Source organism: Neomonachus schauinslandi, chromosome Y, assembly GCF_002201575.2.
Source record: "Neomonachus schauinslandi chromosome Y, ASM220157v2, whole genome shotgun sequence".
Classification (NCBI taxonomy): Eukaryota; Metazoa; Chordata; class Mammalia; order Carnivora; family Phocidae; genus Neomonachus; species Neomonachus schauinslandi.
In genome coordinates this window covers 4904606-4921780 of record NC_058420.1, presented here as the reverse complement: position 1 = coordinate 4921780, position 17175 = coordinate 4904606, and the positions used below count along the sequence as shown (strand labels likewise).

At 37.4% G+C, this 17175-nt stretch overlaps 2 protein-coding genes across 2 annotated transcripts in view; both read right to left on the bottom strand.

The window, feature by feature from the left end:
• Window positions 1-514: 514 nt before the first annotated feature.
• LOC110580830 (serine protease 52-like) lies at window positions 515-11944 on the bottom strand. The gene is made up of 5 exons (XM_021690484.1): window positions 11830-11944; window positions 2913-3048; window positions 2291-2538; window positions 1546-1679; window positions 515-787 (listed from the first exon to the last, which is right to left on the bottom strand). Exons 1-5 carry the CDS (start codon window positions 11942-11944, stop codon window positions 515-517), a joined length of 906 nt encoding a protein of 301 aa, XP_021546159.1.
• Window positions 11945-12125: 181 nt separating this feature from the next.
• Window positions 12126-17175, bottom strand: part of LOC110580822 (serine protease 55-like) — a 15138-nt gene continuing 10088 nt past the window's right edge. The window contains exons 2-6 of the mRNA XM_021690474.1: window positions 14528-14725; window positions 13848-14016; window positions 12539-12798; window positions 12246-12374; window positions 12126-12130 (exon numbers count right to left, since the gene is read on the bottom strand). Of these exons, the coding sequence (XP_021546149.1) occupies window positions 12126-12130; window positions 12246-12374; window positions 12539-12798; window positions 13848-14016; window positions 14528-14725 (761 nt within the window). The remainder of the gene's footprint in view (window positions 12131-12245; window positions 12375-12538; window positions 12799-13847; window positions 14017-14527; window positions 14726-17175) is intronic.

The window sequence follows — 17175 nt, the reverse complement described above, 5'->3', positions numbered from 1 at the left end:
TCTTGCTTGCAGTTTTCTTTTTTCCACATTGTTAACTTGTAAGGAAAATCCAAACAAAACTCATTTTTTAGTATTTATTTTTATATAATAATTTAAGCGTTTTGTGTACATTGTGTATTAATTTATGTTTTTACTAACTACTCAAAGCTATAAAATTATCTTTATTCTCTTTAACAACTGAAATAGTTAGAATATGTTTATTCATATGTTTTTGATAGAGCACATGAGCGCCCTGAAGTTGTATAAGGCGAGATTATGTATATGTGAATTTGTCAATGTGATTTATTTTTTTATATTATCTTATTAACTATTATCACAAGTCATGGTGGAAGGTTTTAAATTTTTAAAATTTAAAGTGTTAAAATATATATATATTTTTTAATGTTAAGAGACTGTCATTTTAATGGATAGAATTGATGCTTTTCTAAGGAATAACTGCAGAGAACCTAGGGTCTTAATTCAACTGTTTTGTTTTAATTGGAAGTTCTGATTAGTGGTTATGATAACCATTGGTTTAGAACAGACTGTGCATAACAAGAATCATTAATAATGAAAGTGGTAGTGTTGTTGCCTGTTTATGAAGACTAGATGAGTTTGGCTTTTCAACCCAAGGCATGAGTGCCTGGTTTAGGGGATGACCTGTTTTTGCTGATGTGGAAAATATCCAGGAAAAGTGTGGGCTGACAATGGTAGCAAGTGTCTTTAGACTGGTAAGGCCTATCTGTCTCCAGCTGCCATTTCCAGACACTGGTCTGCACATAACAGCACTGCCAGGAGTCACAGGTTCCTGTGAAGGCAAATGGTAAAATTTTGATTAAAGTCACTGTCTTAAGTTCTTACTTATCATTAGACTTTATTAGTTGGAAAAGAGGAAAACTATTCAGAAAATAAAGAGGTCTCAAATAGCTAGAAGCCAATCAATATAATTAAGAAATAGATTCCTCTCATAGTAAACTACTGATAATGCCATTGACTCTTAGTCCATAAAGATGGCATTTATAAAGGCAAATTAAGGTTTCAGATATGATGACATTTAGGAGCCATGAATTAGAACATACAGAATTATATGAAATTCCTAATTTCTTTGGACACCACCAAAACAGCTTTTCAGTGTGGATAGTTAAGAATAACAAGTGTTGGGGTGCCTGGGTGGCTCAGTCGTTAAGCGTCTGCCTTCGGCTCAGCTCAGGATCCCAGGGTCCTGGGATCGAGCCCCACATCAGGCTCCCTGTTCGGCGGGGGGCCTGCTTCTCCCTCTCCCACTCCCCCTGCTTGTATTCCCTCTCTCACTGTCTCTCTCTGTCAATTAAATAAATGAATAAAATCTTAAAAAAAAAAGAGATAACAACTGTCAGATAAACCAGAGATTAATAGCATATGTTTTTTGAGAAAGTTTGTTCTGTAAGTAATTTTGTTTTTCCCAATGAACAAAAACCCATTTTCTTATATTTATAACTTACTGATTGCATGGTCTACATTTTTATATATAGAAAAATTTATAGTTTCTATGAATTAGAAACTATAAAAGGAAAAGGAACTGTTTACCACATTTGTATCAGAGCCTTTCGCGGGACTAATGAAGCAGATAATAGAACTGCCAATGTCAGGGTAGAGGTGGGCACAGCCTGAAGCTCCCATCACCTGCATCTGTAACATTTCTGGATTCTCATCTGTCTCTCCTAGAAAAACAGGTATTATAAAATAAGAAGTCCAAGAGATATAGCCTACATTTTAACACTAACTAATGAGATGATATCATGATCACTTTAAATCATCTCTAAGTTTTAATGCTAAGAAATTTTCATTTATTTTGTTATCACCATCTTACTGAACACGTTTATCTATTCTAGTAATTTTTCCTCACTTTTTAAATGCCATTCCAAATAACTTACAATTTGATTTTCATTTGTAAAATATATTTCAGGTCAAATCTAACTTCCATTTTCTTAAGTATAAGTAAAAACAATGACCTATGTCTTTCATTATTATAAAGTTAGCACACTTAGGAAGCAGTCCATGTCTACTTTATTTACGAAACTTCACTGTACACAGAAAGATCTACCTTGTATTATTTTGCACATTTGAAATCTTATGGGGTCATTATCAAAACTATCATTTTATAAAACAAAAACAAATCCCAGAGTATATCTCTGATTTTGATTAAAAATTAAAATTAATAATGGAGACAATATTGGTTAGAATTCTTACCTGAATTTTAACATCAAACAAATGGGTCCCCGATCTCACATATTTTAGAACCACTATCATAATAAGCAAAGTAACTACTGACCTGGTTTGAGAACTCTTGGCCCAGAAAGCCAGCATTCTGAGCTATTGAGGTTCTTCAGATGTCCCAGTGGTGCTAAGAGCTGAATGGGAGTCTGGACCTCTTGAAGGAGCAGCAGTGCTAGATCATTTCTTGCTGCCCCACTCACCAACCGAAATCTCTCATGCAGTAAAATGTTAGACACCTTAACAACTCTCAGAGGTGTTCCAGGGTGCTTCAGGCCTAATATTACAGCAGTGTCTTCAGGATTCCTAAGTGTGTAGTTAGAGACTAATTAGAATATATTCACTAGGAAATATGAGCCCTTAACAGCCATCAGTATTAGGCTTTCTAATGTATTCCATTAGCTATGATGTATAAAGTTCCTACTTTACCTGTAGGGAAATCAGAACCCTATGAAAACTCAAAATTCATACACAGTGGAATTAGAGAGGTATTAACTAAGAGAGATATCAATCAAACACACTGAGGCTAATTTCTTGCTTAGCCTGAAGCAAAGATGCTATAGAGATAAGAGATACTGTTCAGACATAATATGAAATGAATTAATCCAAAGAAGACTTCAACAAACTAATTTGAAAATACTGTAGCACAGTGTATTATATGAAGCAGGATGCAAACTTACATGTTCCTGACACAGTGGGCAGCAGTGAGAACCCAAGAGCTGCTAACAATGGAACCACTGCAAATTTGACTGCCACAGCTGATGATTATGGCTTGCCAAGGCATGGCATATCGTAGAGAAATTCGATCTGCTAAAGCTGAGAATAAAAGTAAATTCAGTAGAATTGTCATCTGTAGCCCATCTTTAAAAGTTTTTCATCCTTCCTAGCTCTTCTAATCTTATCACTATTACTATGATTGACTTGTAAACACACAATCTGTATTGTTATATATATGCTATTTCCCTAAAAAGAATAATTGCCTTATTGTTATGTTTCCAGATTCATCATTTCTTTATGGCCCAGTTTAATTACCTTTCATTTGCCAAAATATTGGGAACTATTCTAGGTCTTTTCCCAGTGGAATTCTTTTTCAACTGTTAGTTTGCTTAGTTAGGAGTCATTAACATAGTAAGCAATAAAAAAGAAGCAAAATTTTATTTGACCATTTATTGGAGAAATAAATTTAAAAATTTAAGTGGAACAGAAGGAATTGAGCTTAATTACTTTTTAAAATTCAGTGACACTTAGGAGGGGATGATGGTGGTACAACAGGAACAACCTATAGTCACCCCATGCAATGAACACAACTACATAACAATCAAATTATCTGAAATGCAACATAATTTGATCTGAAGACTGAGAAAACAAATTATACAGCCAAAGAGACAGAAGCAGCCATATCGAAGAAGGCAGGAAGTGTGGAGATGTGGTTTGGGAGAGAAATGGATCATGGCCACTGCAGTGGGTAGGGAGCAATGATGTAGAAGAAGGGTGACAGACAGACTAGCACACATAGCAGTGCACAAGGATAACAAACCCCATAGGAAATTAGCTTGGAAAGTGAAAGCGGCTGAATTTTGTAGTTTTAAAGGTCAGTAGGCTTGGCTCTGGGAGAGCCCAGAGGCATTGAGGCTGTTGCTAGAGAAAAGACAGGTAAACAGCTTGGGAACATACAGTGTGGAAACAGCAATCTGAAGAGCACCTGGGGCACACAGCAGAGAGGCTTCAGTTCAGAGACTGTCCCAGAGGCAGTGTTCATAGACAGACCATCTCCAGGAATAAAGGATCTACGAGGTACCATTTACGTCCTCTGCCCCTCAGAATAAACACAGGGTCACCTGTGGTAGCCAGTGCAGCATGGTTGCTTGCTATACAAGTTGTTTACACCAAGTTCCACCCCTTTGTGCTCTGGTAGGACTGCCCTTCTTAGTCAAATCTGCCTCAAGTCTCAGTGTGGTGGATTTTTCACCACACTTTCCTCATAAGCCTAGTACAAACTCCTGCCTACGCCACATCTCCCAACCTGAGAGTTTTGTGAAGCCTTGGGTCCAGAGGCGGTGGTAACACAACTCATTTCACAAGCAGTCCAGAGCACACGTAGTAAAAACCTACCACATTCAGGCCAGAGACTAAACACTGCCCACAGCAGGCAAAGAGAGCCACTGCAGAAGACTGGCTGAAATGATAAAGTGGCCAGAATGAAACAAAAGAACACATGCAGCAACGCTGGAAGCAAGCCTGGAAGTGGCAGTATTTGGGGAACAGTAACACTATACAGCAGGGCACTACAGGACCTCTTCTTCCTAAGGCCACTACTGTTCAGAAGAGGAATTGTAGCTAACCTCCCTAACACAGAAATAGGCATGGTGACTTAGACAAAATAAAAAGATGGAGAAATCTATCTTAAATGAAAGAATAAGATAAAGCCAAGGCCAGATGTCTGAGCAAAACAGATACAAGTGGCATGCTTACAGGATTCAAATTAATGGTCATAAGGATACTCACTGGATTGAGAAAAGACTGGAAGGCATCAGTGAGACTCCTAACACAAAAAATAACATAGGAGATGAAGGGCTCAATAAATGAAATGAGAAACATTCTTGATGGAATGAAGAATAGAAGAAATAGAGGAACAAATTAATGATCTAGAAGACAGAATAATGGAAAGTAATCAAGCTGAACAAAAGAGAGAAGAGACCAGTACACAAAATGAGAATTAACTTAGTGACTCCATCAAATGTAATAACATTCATTTTATAGGAGCCAAGAAGAAGAGAGAAAAGAGGGCAGAGAATTTATTTAAAGAGATAGTAGTTGAAACTCCCCTAATCTGGAGAAGGAAACATATATCCAGATCCAAGAAGTACAGAAACCCCTCAACAAAATCAACAAAGTAGATCCACACCAAGATATATTGTAATTAAACTAGCAAAATATAGTGACAAGACAAAATTTTGAAAACAGCAAGACAAAAGAAGACAGTTACATACAAGGAAAAATGCATAAGGATAAGAGTGGATTCTCAGCAGGAAGGAGTGGCATGATATTTTCAAAGTGTTAAATGGGGAAAATCTGCAGCCAAGAATACTCTATCTAGCAAGGCTATCCTTCAGAACAGAAGGAAAGATAGAGTTTTCCAGACAAAGGACAACGAAAGAAGTTGGTGCAGTAAACCAGTTCTGCAAGAAATATTAAAGGGGGACTCTTTGAGTGGAAACAGGAGACCAAAAGTTACAGCATGAAGTTAGGAAACATAAAAGCAGTAAAAATGAATACTTCTAAAAAATGTCATGCAAGGAACTCAGAAAATAAAAGATTTAAAATATGACAGCATATGGGGACTGGGTGGCTCATTTGGTTAAGCCCCTTGGTTTTGGCCTGGTTCATGATCTCAGGGTTGTGAGTTTGAGGCCAAGTCCAGCTCCATGTTGGGCATAGAGTCTGTTTAAGATTCTCTCCGTCCCTTTCCCCCTGTCCCTCCCCTCCGCTCTGCCCCTCCCCTCCCATCTGCCCCTCCCCTCTTGCTCATGCTCTCTCAAAAAATAAATAGATAAATAAATAGATAAATAAATAACAGCAGATATTAAAATGAGAGGAAGAAAGGAGTAAAGAATGGGTTCAAACTTAAATGACCATAAACTTAATATAGACTGCTATATGTAGAAGATATTATATACAAACCTAATGGTAACTACAAATCAAAGCCACTAATAAATATGCAAGGAATAAAGAGAAAATAACCCAAGTATATCACTAAAGAAAATCAGCAAACCATTAAAGAAAGACAAGAAATTATCAAAGAAAATCTTCATAAACAACCACAAAACAAATACATTGATATGTATTTATCAATAATTATGTTGAATGTAAATGGACTGAATATTCCAATCAAAAGACAAAGAGTGACACAATGGATGAAAAAAACAAGACCCATCTATATACTGTCTATAACAGACTCATTTTAAGCCTAAAGACACCTGCAGATTGAAATGAGGGGATGGAAAAACATTTATCATGCAAATGACTATAAAAAGAAAGCCAGAGTGGCAATACTTTTATTGTACAAACTAGACTTTAGATTTTTTAAAATGTATTTATTTGACAGAGAGAGAGAGAGAGAGAGAGAGAGAGAGCACAAGCAGGGGGAGTGGCAGACAGAGGCAGAGGGAGAAACAGGCTCCCCATGGAGCAGGGGGAGCCCAATGTGGGACTCCATCCCAGGACCCCGGGATCATGACCTGAGCCGAAGGCAGTCGCCCAACCAACTGAGCCACCCAGGCACCCCAAATTAGACTTTAAAACAAAGACTGTTAACAAGAGACAAAGAAGGGCACCATAATCATAAAGGGGACAATCAAACAAGAAGATCTAAAACTTGTAAATATTTATACACCCAAAATGGGAGCAACCAAATACATAAAGCAGTTAATAACATTAAGGAACTCACTGGTAATAATACAATAATAGTAGGGGACTTTAACACCACACTTACATCAATGGACAGATCACCCAAACAAAAAATCAACAAGGAAACAGGGCTTTAAATGACTATAATGGACCAGATAAACTTAACATATATATTCATGACATTCCATCCTAAAACAGCAAAGGATGCATTCTTTTCAAGTGCACATGTGTCATTCTCCAGAATAGATCACACGTAAGCCCACAAAACAGGCCTCAACAAATTCAAGATGGAAGTCATACCACACATCTTTTCTGACCACAATGCTATAAAATGAGAAGTCAACCACAAGAAAAAAAAAATCTGGAAAGACCACAATACATGGAAGTTAAACAACATATAAATAATGAATGAGTCAATCAGGATATCAGAGAAGGAATAAAAAAGTACATGAAAGCAAATGAAAATGAAAACACAACAGTCCAAAATTGTTGAGTTTCATCAAAAGTGGTCCTAAGAGGGAAAGAAAAGTCTCAAATAAACAACCTCACCTTACACCTAAAGGAGCTAGAGAAAGAACAATAAACAAAGCCTAAAACCAGGAGAAGGAAGGAAATTATAAACATGAAAGCAGAAATAAATGATATAGAAACTAAAACAACAACCGAACAGATCAATGAAACCAGGAGCTGGTTCTCTGAAAAATACCAATAAAACTGATAAGCGTCCAGGCAGATTTATCAAGAAGAAAAGAAGAAGGACTAAAATAAATAAAATTACAAATGAGAGAGGAGAAATAACAACCAACACCACAAAAATACAAACAGATATACAAATAATTATAAGAAAATATGAGAAACTATATGCCAACAAACTGGACAACCCGGAAGAAATTGGTAAATTCCTAGAAACAGGAAGAAATAGAAAATTTGAAAAGATTAATTACCAACATATAAATTGAATCAGTAATAATAATGATAAAAAAAACTCCCAACAAACAAAAGTCCAGGACGAGATGGCTCCCCAGATGAATTCTCCCAAACATTCAGTTAATACCTATTCTTCTGAAACTATTCCAAAAACAGAAAAGGAAGGATCACTTCCAAATCCATTCTATGAGGAGAGAATTACTCTAAAATCAAAACCAGAGAAACACTCCACTAAAAAAGACAATAGGCCAATATCTCTGATGAACATGGATGGAAAAATTCCTGATAAAATACTAGCAATCAAATCCAACAATACATTAAATAAATCATTCACCCAATCAAATGGGATTTATTGCTGAGTTGCGGGTGGTTCAATTATCACAAATCAATGTGATATACCACATCAATAAAAGGATAAAACCATATGATTATTTCAAGAGACACAGAAAAAGCATTTGACAAAGTACAATATTCATTCATGATAAAAATCCTCAACAAGGTAGGTTTAGAAGGAACATACCGCAACATAATAAAGGCCATATGTGAAAACCCCACAGATAACATCATCCACAATGGCGAAAAACAGAGCTCTTTCCCTATTTAGGAAAAAAAAAAAGATGTCCACTCTCACCACTGTTATTAATCATAGTATTAAAAGTCCTAGCCTCAGCAATCAGACAAGCACTAGAATAACAGGCATCCAGTCAGCAAGAAAGAAGCAAAACTTTCACTACCAGCAGATGACATGACACTATATACAGAAAACTGATAAGACTCCATCCAACAATTCAGGTAGAACTGATAAATCAAGTCTCAGGATACAAAATCAATGTGCAGAAATCTGTTACATTTCTATACACCAATTAATGAGCAGCAAAAAGAGAAATTAAGAAAGCAATCCCATTTATAGTTTTACCAAAAACAATAAGATATCTAGGAATAAATCTAACCAGAGGGATGAAAGACCTGTACTCTGAACTGTAAAACATGGATGAAAGGATTTGTAGAGCACACAAAAAAGGACGAACATTCCACGGTCATGCACAGGAAGAAAAATTACTGTGAAAATGTCTCTAACCCACAGCAATCTACAAATTTAATGCAATCCTATCAAAATACCACCAGGGTTTTTCATAGAGCTAGAACAATCCAAAAATTTGTTTGGAACCCCAGAAGAACTATGTTTTTAAATTATTTTTACATATGTATGTTTTTATTATTATGTTCAGTTAGCGAACATATACAGAAAAACTTTAATTGTCAAAGCAATGTTGAAAAAGAAAAGCTGGGGTGCCTGGGTGGCTCAGTCGTTAGGTGTCTGCCTTCGGCTCAGGTCACGATCCCAGAGTCCTGGGATTGAGCCCCTCATCGGGCTCCCTGCTCCATGGAAAGCCTGCTTCTCCCTCTCCACTCCCCCTGCTTGTGTTCCCTCTCTCGCTGTGTCTCTCTCTGTCTAATAAATAAAATCTTAAAAAAAAAAAAAAAGAAAAAGAAAAGCTAAGCTGGAAGCAGTACAATTCTAGTCTTTAAGTTATATTACAAAGCTGTAGTGACCAAAACAGTATGGTACTGGTACAGAATACACAGATATATAATATACAAAAATAGATCAATGAAACAGAATAGAAAAACCAGAAATAAACACACAATTTTGTGGTCAATTAATCTTTGACAAAGCAGAAAAGACTATCTAATGGGAAAAAGTCCCTTCAACAAATGGTGTTGGGAAAACTGGACAGCCACATGCAGAAGAATGAAACCGGACCACTTTCTTACAGCACAAAGATAAACTCAAAATGGATTAAATGAGAAAGCTGAAACCATTAAAATCCCAGACGAGAGCACAGATAGTAACTTTTCTTGACATCAGCCACAGCAACTTCTTACTGGACACATCTCCCGAGGCAAGGGAAACAAAAGCAAAATTTAAATATTGGGACCTCATCAGGATAAAAAGCTTCTGTACAGCAAAGGAAACAATCAACAAAACTAAAAGGCAGCCTACAGAACGGGGAAAGATATTTGTAAACAATATATCTGATAAAAGGCTAGTATTGAAAATATAAAAAGAATTTGTTAAACTCAACACCCCAAAACCAAAGATCCAGTTAAGAAATGGTCAGAAGATATGAACAGATATTTCTGCAAAGAAGACATCCAACTGGCCAACCTACACATGACAATATGCTCAACATCACTCATCATCAAGGAACTACAAATCAAAACCACCATATCACCCCACACTAGTCAGAATGGCTAAAATGAAAAATACAAGAAACAACAGATGTTGGCAAGGATGCAGAGAAGAACCCTCCTGCACTGTTGGTGGGAATGCAAACTGGTGCAGCCACTCTGGAGAACAGTATGGAGGTTCCTCAAGACATTAAAAGTAAAACTGCCCTATGACCCAGCAATTACAGTACTAGGTATTTACCCTCAGAATAAAAAATACTGATTCAGAGGGGTACATGCTCCCTGAGGTTTATAGTAGCAATGTCCATAATAGCCAACATATGGAAGCAGCCCATCAACAGATGAATGGATAAAGAAGGTGTGGTGTATATATACAATGGAATATTACTCAGCCATTAGAAAAGAATGAAATCTTGCCATTTGCAATGGCATGGATGGAACTAGAGGGTATTATTCTAAGCAAAATAAGTCATTCAGAGAAAGACAAATACCATATAATTTCACTCACATTTGAAATTTAAAAAAAAAAAAAAAAAAGAGCAAAGGAAAAAAAAAAAAAAAAAGAGAGAGGCAAACCAAGAAACAGACTGTTAACTCTAGAGAACAAGCTGATGGTTACCAGAGGGGAACTAGGTGGAGGATGGGTGAAACAGGTAGGTGATGGGGATGAAGGAATACACTTGTTGTGATGAGCACATGGTGTTGCATGGAAGTGTAGAATCTGAAACTAATACTACCATGTATGCTAACTGGAATTTAAATAAAAACTTTAAAAAATTAAACCTTAGTGTGATGTGCAGTTGTTACTTGAAATACAATTTTCAGGTTTGCAACTTAGGAAAGTGAAGTTTAGAGTGAAGTGAAGGTAAGAAGTTCTTTGCTCAGATATTTCAAAGTCCTTATCACTTTGACAATTAAAACACTGTAATTCCCTGGATAGTCTAGATTCTGTCTTCACCTATTCTCTTCCCTTACTCCTTTTTATACATCTTATTTCTACCGTTATTTCAATTTATATACGTATTAACTACTATTACTTCAACTCACAACTTTTGTGACAAACTCTAAACTTCACTTTCCTAAGTTGCAAACCTGAAAATCATATTTAAAGTAACAACTGCACATCACACTAAGGTTTAATTTTTTAAAGTTTTTATTTAAATTCTAGTTAGCATACATGGTAATATTAGTTTCGGGTGTAAAATATAGCAATTCTACACTTCCATGCAACACCATGTGCTCATTACAACAAGTGTTTTAGAGGGTAGGGGGTGGGGGGATGGGTTAGCCCGGTGATGGGTATTAAGGAGAGCATGTTCTGCATGGAGCACTGGGTGTTATACGCAAACAATGAATCATGGACCACTGCATCAAAAACTAATAATGTATGATGATTAACATAATAAAATAAAATTTTTAAAAAGCTTTAAAAAAGCATCCTTTACTATGGATATGACAGTATGAACATGATAAACAGGTTTAATTAGGTGAAAATATAATATGAAGAAATATGATTGTGTTAGAAATAAATTTCTAAGGAAAGAAAAGTGACATCATTGAAGATAGTATGACAGATTTCATAATAGTAAGGGAAAAAATGATGGTCACTATGTAACAGATTTCAGTAAAGCATATTAGAGAAATCCTTATATATTACTACCAAGAAAGTATATACTCAACTTAAAATTCTGACATTACTTTTGTAAGATTCTGTGGTAGTAAAGAAGTTCATGTTAGAAGAACAAAAAGTTTGAGTGTCTATGCTAACCTTGTTCCCTCTTTCTATTCTGATAATGTGACTAAACCATTCTAGTTCTATGGGTATCACAGTAATTAAGAAATTATTATAATCATGTCATCTATATCAGAAAGTAATATTATGAAAGTTAAATAATACACCAAGTATGAAATCCCTTTGGAAGTCATGAGGTTAATGATTCCTATTATTTGGTATTAAAAACTCATTCATTTCTCTGGAAAAAACTCTCCCCCTCCTTTTCTATTTCCATTATCCTTTTCTCTTCATTTTTTTTTTTATACCTCCCTCACTACCATTTTCTTGGGCCTTACTCTGAGGCTGTGGCAGAGAGATGAACTGTGGCTGAACAGAAGCAGGAGTGGCAGTAAAAGCTGAGGCGTTTGTAGAGGTAGAGACTGAAAGGGAGGTGGAAGCAGAGGTAGTCATGGCCCCTGGCTGGGACCATGGTGCATGGCTGGGCCGTGTAACTCCCTGAAGCCAAAAAAGGAAAGGGCTCACTTGGCTGAAGACGTAGGGCTTTGTGCAATGTTCATCGAAGTGACTCAAAATTCCCACCTGCACCCATGTGTCCTTTTGTTGTAGATGGCACACCAGAGGTGCCCCTAAGTCACCCTGCAAGAAACAAGGAGCAAAATGTCCATGTACATTTTAAAGGAGGCTAGGAAGTAACTTCTGGTGTTGAAGAAGTAACTTTTGCTTTCCACACCCCTCAACTGTATTACCTTACAGCCAGCCTCGCCAAGAGCTTTCTTGGCTTCCACACAGAAAGTGAATTCATTCAGCTTGGGCCAAAACTGGGCACATGTGCTGACTTGCAGTATGCTTAGGTGCCTTTTCTGCAGAATTCCAGGACTTCCTAGTGGAAAAGGGAGAACAGAGAGGATTTTAGGCTTACCCTAGTTAGAGGGAGGAATATGGCTGAAGAAAAAAATAATAACAAATCTATTACATGGAAGGATACTACTCCTTCTTTTCAAATATATCATACTTATGCCCGTGTAAATATGCTGCATTACTCACCTCTCATGAGGGACCAACTGGGTAGCCAGCAGTCATACAGCTGTATATTTTTCTCTTGCTCCAGGTTCTCCTCTAGGCAGATAGGAAGCACCAAGGGTTGAAAATGTAGGGGCTGTTTCAGGAAGATTAGCCCAGGACCCAAAGGTCCCTTGGGACCTAGGTAGGGCATGGCACGGTGAATGCCTACAATTTGAGCTTGAGCAGGCTCCTGAAGATCAGTAAGCCCCACTTGGACCAGAGCTAGTGCTTCTGAGTTTTTTCTGGGAGGGAAATTTATCAAGCATTTTATTATTACATATTTCAATGTGCAAAAGAACTCTAGAGTTAACATGAATCAAATAAAGTCCAGGTGAGCATTAAAGTACTACTCCTATTCCCTTCACTACTTGTGTCTTATTAGGAACACTATGTTTAGACACCTTCAGAAATGAGAAGGTAAATTTTACAATGCAAACCATTTCTTTGTTGAAAATTCCTAACTTAAATTATTAGGCATCCTAATATTTATCGTTTAACACTTAGTGAAATACACCAAAAACTAATGATGTACTGTATGTGACTAACATAACAATAAAAAAACACTTAGTGAAATACATTTTGAAAGTTAGGAGTTGAAATATTGTATAGTAATAATGTAAGTAATTTTGGACAGTTATTCCCTTTCTGGGGGCCTTGTTTTCCTTGTTTGTTCAAGGAGTTACTTCACTATGTTAAAAGAAGAAATAAAACTATACTGAAAAGGATATTTTTCAAATAGTTATAATTCTACAGATCCATATATTTAAGAGATAACATGTTTGAAGTCAGAAAATGGAAAACTGTGAACCTTACTATTTAAACTTTCCATCATTTTAAAAAAAAGATTTTATTTATTTATTCATGAGAGATAGAGAGAGAGAGAGGCAGAGGCAGAGGGAGAAGCAGGCTCCCCACGGAGCAGGGAGCCCAATGCGGGACTCGATCCCAGGATCCTGGGATCATGACCTGAGCTGAAGGCAGACGCTTAACCGACTGAACCACCCAGGCGCCCCTAAACTTTCCATCATTTTATTATAGGTAAAATTATACAAAAACAGGGTATCTTTTTACAGTTCTATTGATTTGGATCCTGAAATTATCTCTGAAAAACAGGTAAAGCACGAATTTATGGACACTTGAGATATGACAAGGTACAAGAAGAGATGCTTTCTCTTTAGTTAAGAAAATGTACCAGATGTGACTACTGCAAGAAGATACACAAAATTTGATTTCTGTAACAAAAAATATGTACCTTCTTTAAAGAATCTTGAAATGACTTACTCGGACTTACATGAAATTTGCACATCTAGCTGTGGTAAGGATCCACCGTTCATTCAGTATAGAGCCAGCACAGAAATGGGAGAAAGAGAGTTGCACGGAAACCATCCAAGGAAATTCACCCACTTCTGCCTCCCAGCAGTTGGGACAGTGGGGCACAAGGCCAGGTCGTAATCCACACTCTGCAGAAGGAATCCATATGTTGAAGTTAGTATTATCACCTCCTTTACCTGAACAGTTTGATTTCCTATTTTTTGACTTTATAAAAGTGCTTGTAAATTTTCAACTTTAGGAAAGTGCTTGGAAATATCTAAATTTAACCCTATATAGTTGAGTATGGGAACAGAGATTGTCTGAATACACTCTCTGAAAATAACACATGTCTATTCATTCCTCAAATAGAACAGTAAACCATTTCTAAGCACTAAAAGTATTTTTATAATATGCTCTGAAAGGAACTATACTTTAAAAAAAAAACTTTCTAGCAAAAATTAGTCTTCTCTGAATACGTAGACATCTGTTAAGATTTTATTATCCATTCCCCATTCTCTGATCTAAATAATGGTTTGAATTTTATCCTGCCCAAGTATGAGGGCATGACTTCTGACCTATACAGAAACTCTTGCATTAGGCTCTAACAAAGACCTTGGTCCTAAGGATAATAACTCGAATAGATGACTACACTGAACTTGCCTGTGGCTTCATGAGAAATAACAGCTGTCTTGAAGAGCCAGAAAGCCTGGACACTCTCTTTCCAGGCCACATCCAGGTGACACTCAGCCAAAGAAACATTGAGTTGTGAATACTTGAGAGGATCTTGTTCAGGCTGATTAGACTTGGTTCCAGATTGAGACCCAGGCATCAGAGAAGGTTCTTTTCTTAAAAGGGTGGCTGGAGCAGCAAGCCGATATGAAAAAGTATGAGAAAGAATGTGCTCTTCAGTAAATTTGAGGAAGACAGTTCCTTGACAGAGCTATCAGAAGAGGAGGCTAAGGCAGGAGAACAGGAGAGAAGGCTGCTGGAGAAAGAATGGAGCAAGAAGGGAAAATACAGAATAAAGGGAAGGCACAAGAAGAAATGACCAAACAGGAATGGGACAATGCACATGGTGATAGAAGAGAACATGGAATAAGAAAGAAAAATAATTGAGAGAGGGGACTAAGAGATGTAGGTATTATATCAGGGCTTCCATTTGTTTTGGTAATTTGTAATTTGACAAACTTTGGGTAACGAAGTCTTTCAGGAAGCCAAGTACTTGAAAGGGGAAAAAAGGGAATGTTTGTGAGCTCACTCAAATGGGGAGAATTGATTTGATATTAGCTTTCTGTTGTACCTATCTCAGTTGACAAAGCTACAAAATACTAATGTGGGGAAGGAATTATTTCTATTGGTAAAAAAGGTACATGTTTAGACCAGGAACTGAAATGGCTAGTTAAGGGAGTTGCTCTATCTGGCTCAACCTCAGAAGGAACAAATGATGTAATTCTATCAGCTTTATACTGCCTGTCAGGTCTGACTTCTACTTCAGTATGGATCCATGTTCTGACTTTGTCATGTTTATGAATAACAAATGATGTAATCATACCAGTTTCAGATTGGGCCCAGGATCTCACTGCTTGGGTTTCAGGATGGATCCAAGGGTGAACCATACCAACTTCAGGCTGCAACCTGGAGCTGAAGATCTGAGATTCGGAATTGGTCCATGGTCTGACTTTATTCATTTGAATGTAGAACCAAGATCTAAGTGCATCAGTTTCTAGCTTCATCCAGGGTCTGACTGTTTGGATTTCCGAGTAGGGTTGATTCACAGTACCTCTTTGCTGAATCCAGGGGTGATTTATACCATCAGCCTGACTCCAGGGACTGACAGACTGGGAGTCAGATTTAATCCAGGGTCGAACTGTATCACTTTGAGTCTGTAACCAAGATGTAATTGTATCAACTTCCAATAAAATTGGAGGTTTTACTACTTGCCCCTCTGTCTGGGTCCAAATTTGGATTGTTTCAGTTTCAGGCTGAGTCCATGATCTAATTGTATTGGCTTCAGGCTGGTTCCAAGGTTTTATTGAATCCAGTTTAGTCTGGAACCAGTGTCTTATTACTGTATCAGCTTCTAGCTGGGTCAGGGGGTATATTTCTATATTTTCAGACTGGGTCCATGATCTAATTGTAGCAGTTTCAACCTGAATCCAGGGTTGCACTGTACTGATTTCAAGCTTGGTCCAGGATCTGACTGTACTAGTTTCATACTGAGTCCAAGAGCTACTTATACCATTTTGGGTCCCAGAAGATGTCATCTGAGATTCAAGCTGGGACCAAGGCCTAACTACATCATTTTGAGTCAGGTACCAAAATGTGCCTGTATTTCTTTCAGTCCAGATACTGACTGACTGAGACTCAGGCTGGGTCCAGTGTGTGACTGTACTGCTTTTAGACTGGATCCAGAGGTTGAATATACTAGCTTCAATCTGAATCCATGGTCGCAAGGCATCACCTCCAGAAAGGGTCCAGGTTCTTACTTTGTAGTTTTCAGACTTATTCCAGAGGTGGGATATACCAGTTTTAGTTGGAATCCATGATATGACTATAGGAGTTTCACGTTGGGCCAAGGGCTCAAATCTATCAGTTTCAAACTGGGTCAAAGTACTCACTGTATGAAGTTCTGAGTGGGTCAAGGTTCTTACTCTTTCTGTTTCAGTTTTAAACCAATATCTGCTAATATCAGTTTCAGATAGGGGTAAGAGTCTGGCTGCTTGAGACAAAGGCACTATCCATGATATCAGTGTTTCAAATTCAGGCAAAGGCCATGTATTAACATTATTAATTCCAGGATGTGTTGACAGAAGAGATGCTTGATTTTCTCCTTGAATCAAGGGTTGAGTAGAATCACTTTGAGGATGCAATGAAATACTGAATATACCAGCTTCAGGCAGTATCCATGATTTCTTAGACTCAGATATAAGTACAGTCCAAAATATGACCGTATCAGTTACACTTGGTATATAAGAATTTACTGCTTGATATTCAGACTGAGTCCAAGATGTAACTGTGGAAATTGCAGAATGTGCCCAGGATTTTACTAATGAATATTCATTCTGAGTCCATATTCTCACTGTAGAAGCTTTAGTCTCTGTCAAAGGACTTAGAGGAGAGGTAGCCTGGGTCCATGGTGTGACTGTAGAAACAAGTATCATTGTCCAGGGATTTACTGCTGGAAACACACCTTGGTTCCATGACATGACTCTGGAAGCAAGAGCCTCTATCCAGGGATTTACTGCTGGAGGTACAGCTTGAGTCCATGGTGTGACTCTGGATGTACCACTGTCTGTCCAGGGATTTAT

Bases quoted from the DNA above. Each gene is read 5' to 3' on its own strand.
- LOC110580830 (XM_021690484.1), bottom strand. From the start codon at position 11,944: ATGACTACCTCTGCTTCCACCTCCCTTTCAGTCTCTACCTCTACAAAC. The intron at 3,049-11,829 runs GTAAGGCCCAAG...TTTTATTCTCAG, and splicing joins CTCTCTGCCACAGCCTCAGA to CTTTAGCAGATCGAATTTCT. The intron at 1,680-2,290 runs GTCAGTAGTTAC...CTGTTTTTCTAG, and splicing joins GCCAAGAGTTCTCAAACCAG to GAGAGACAGATGAGAATCCA.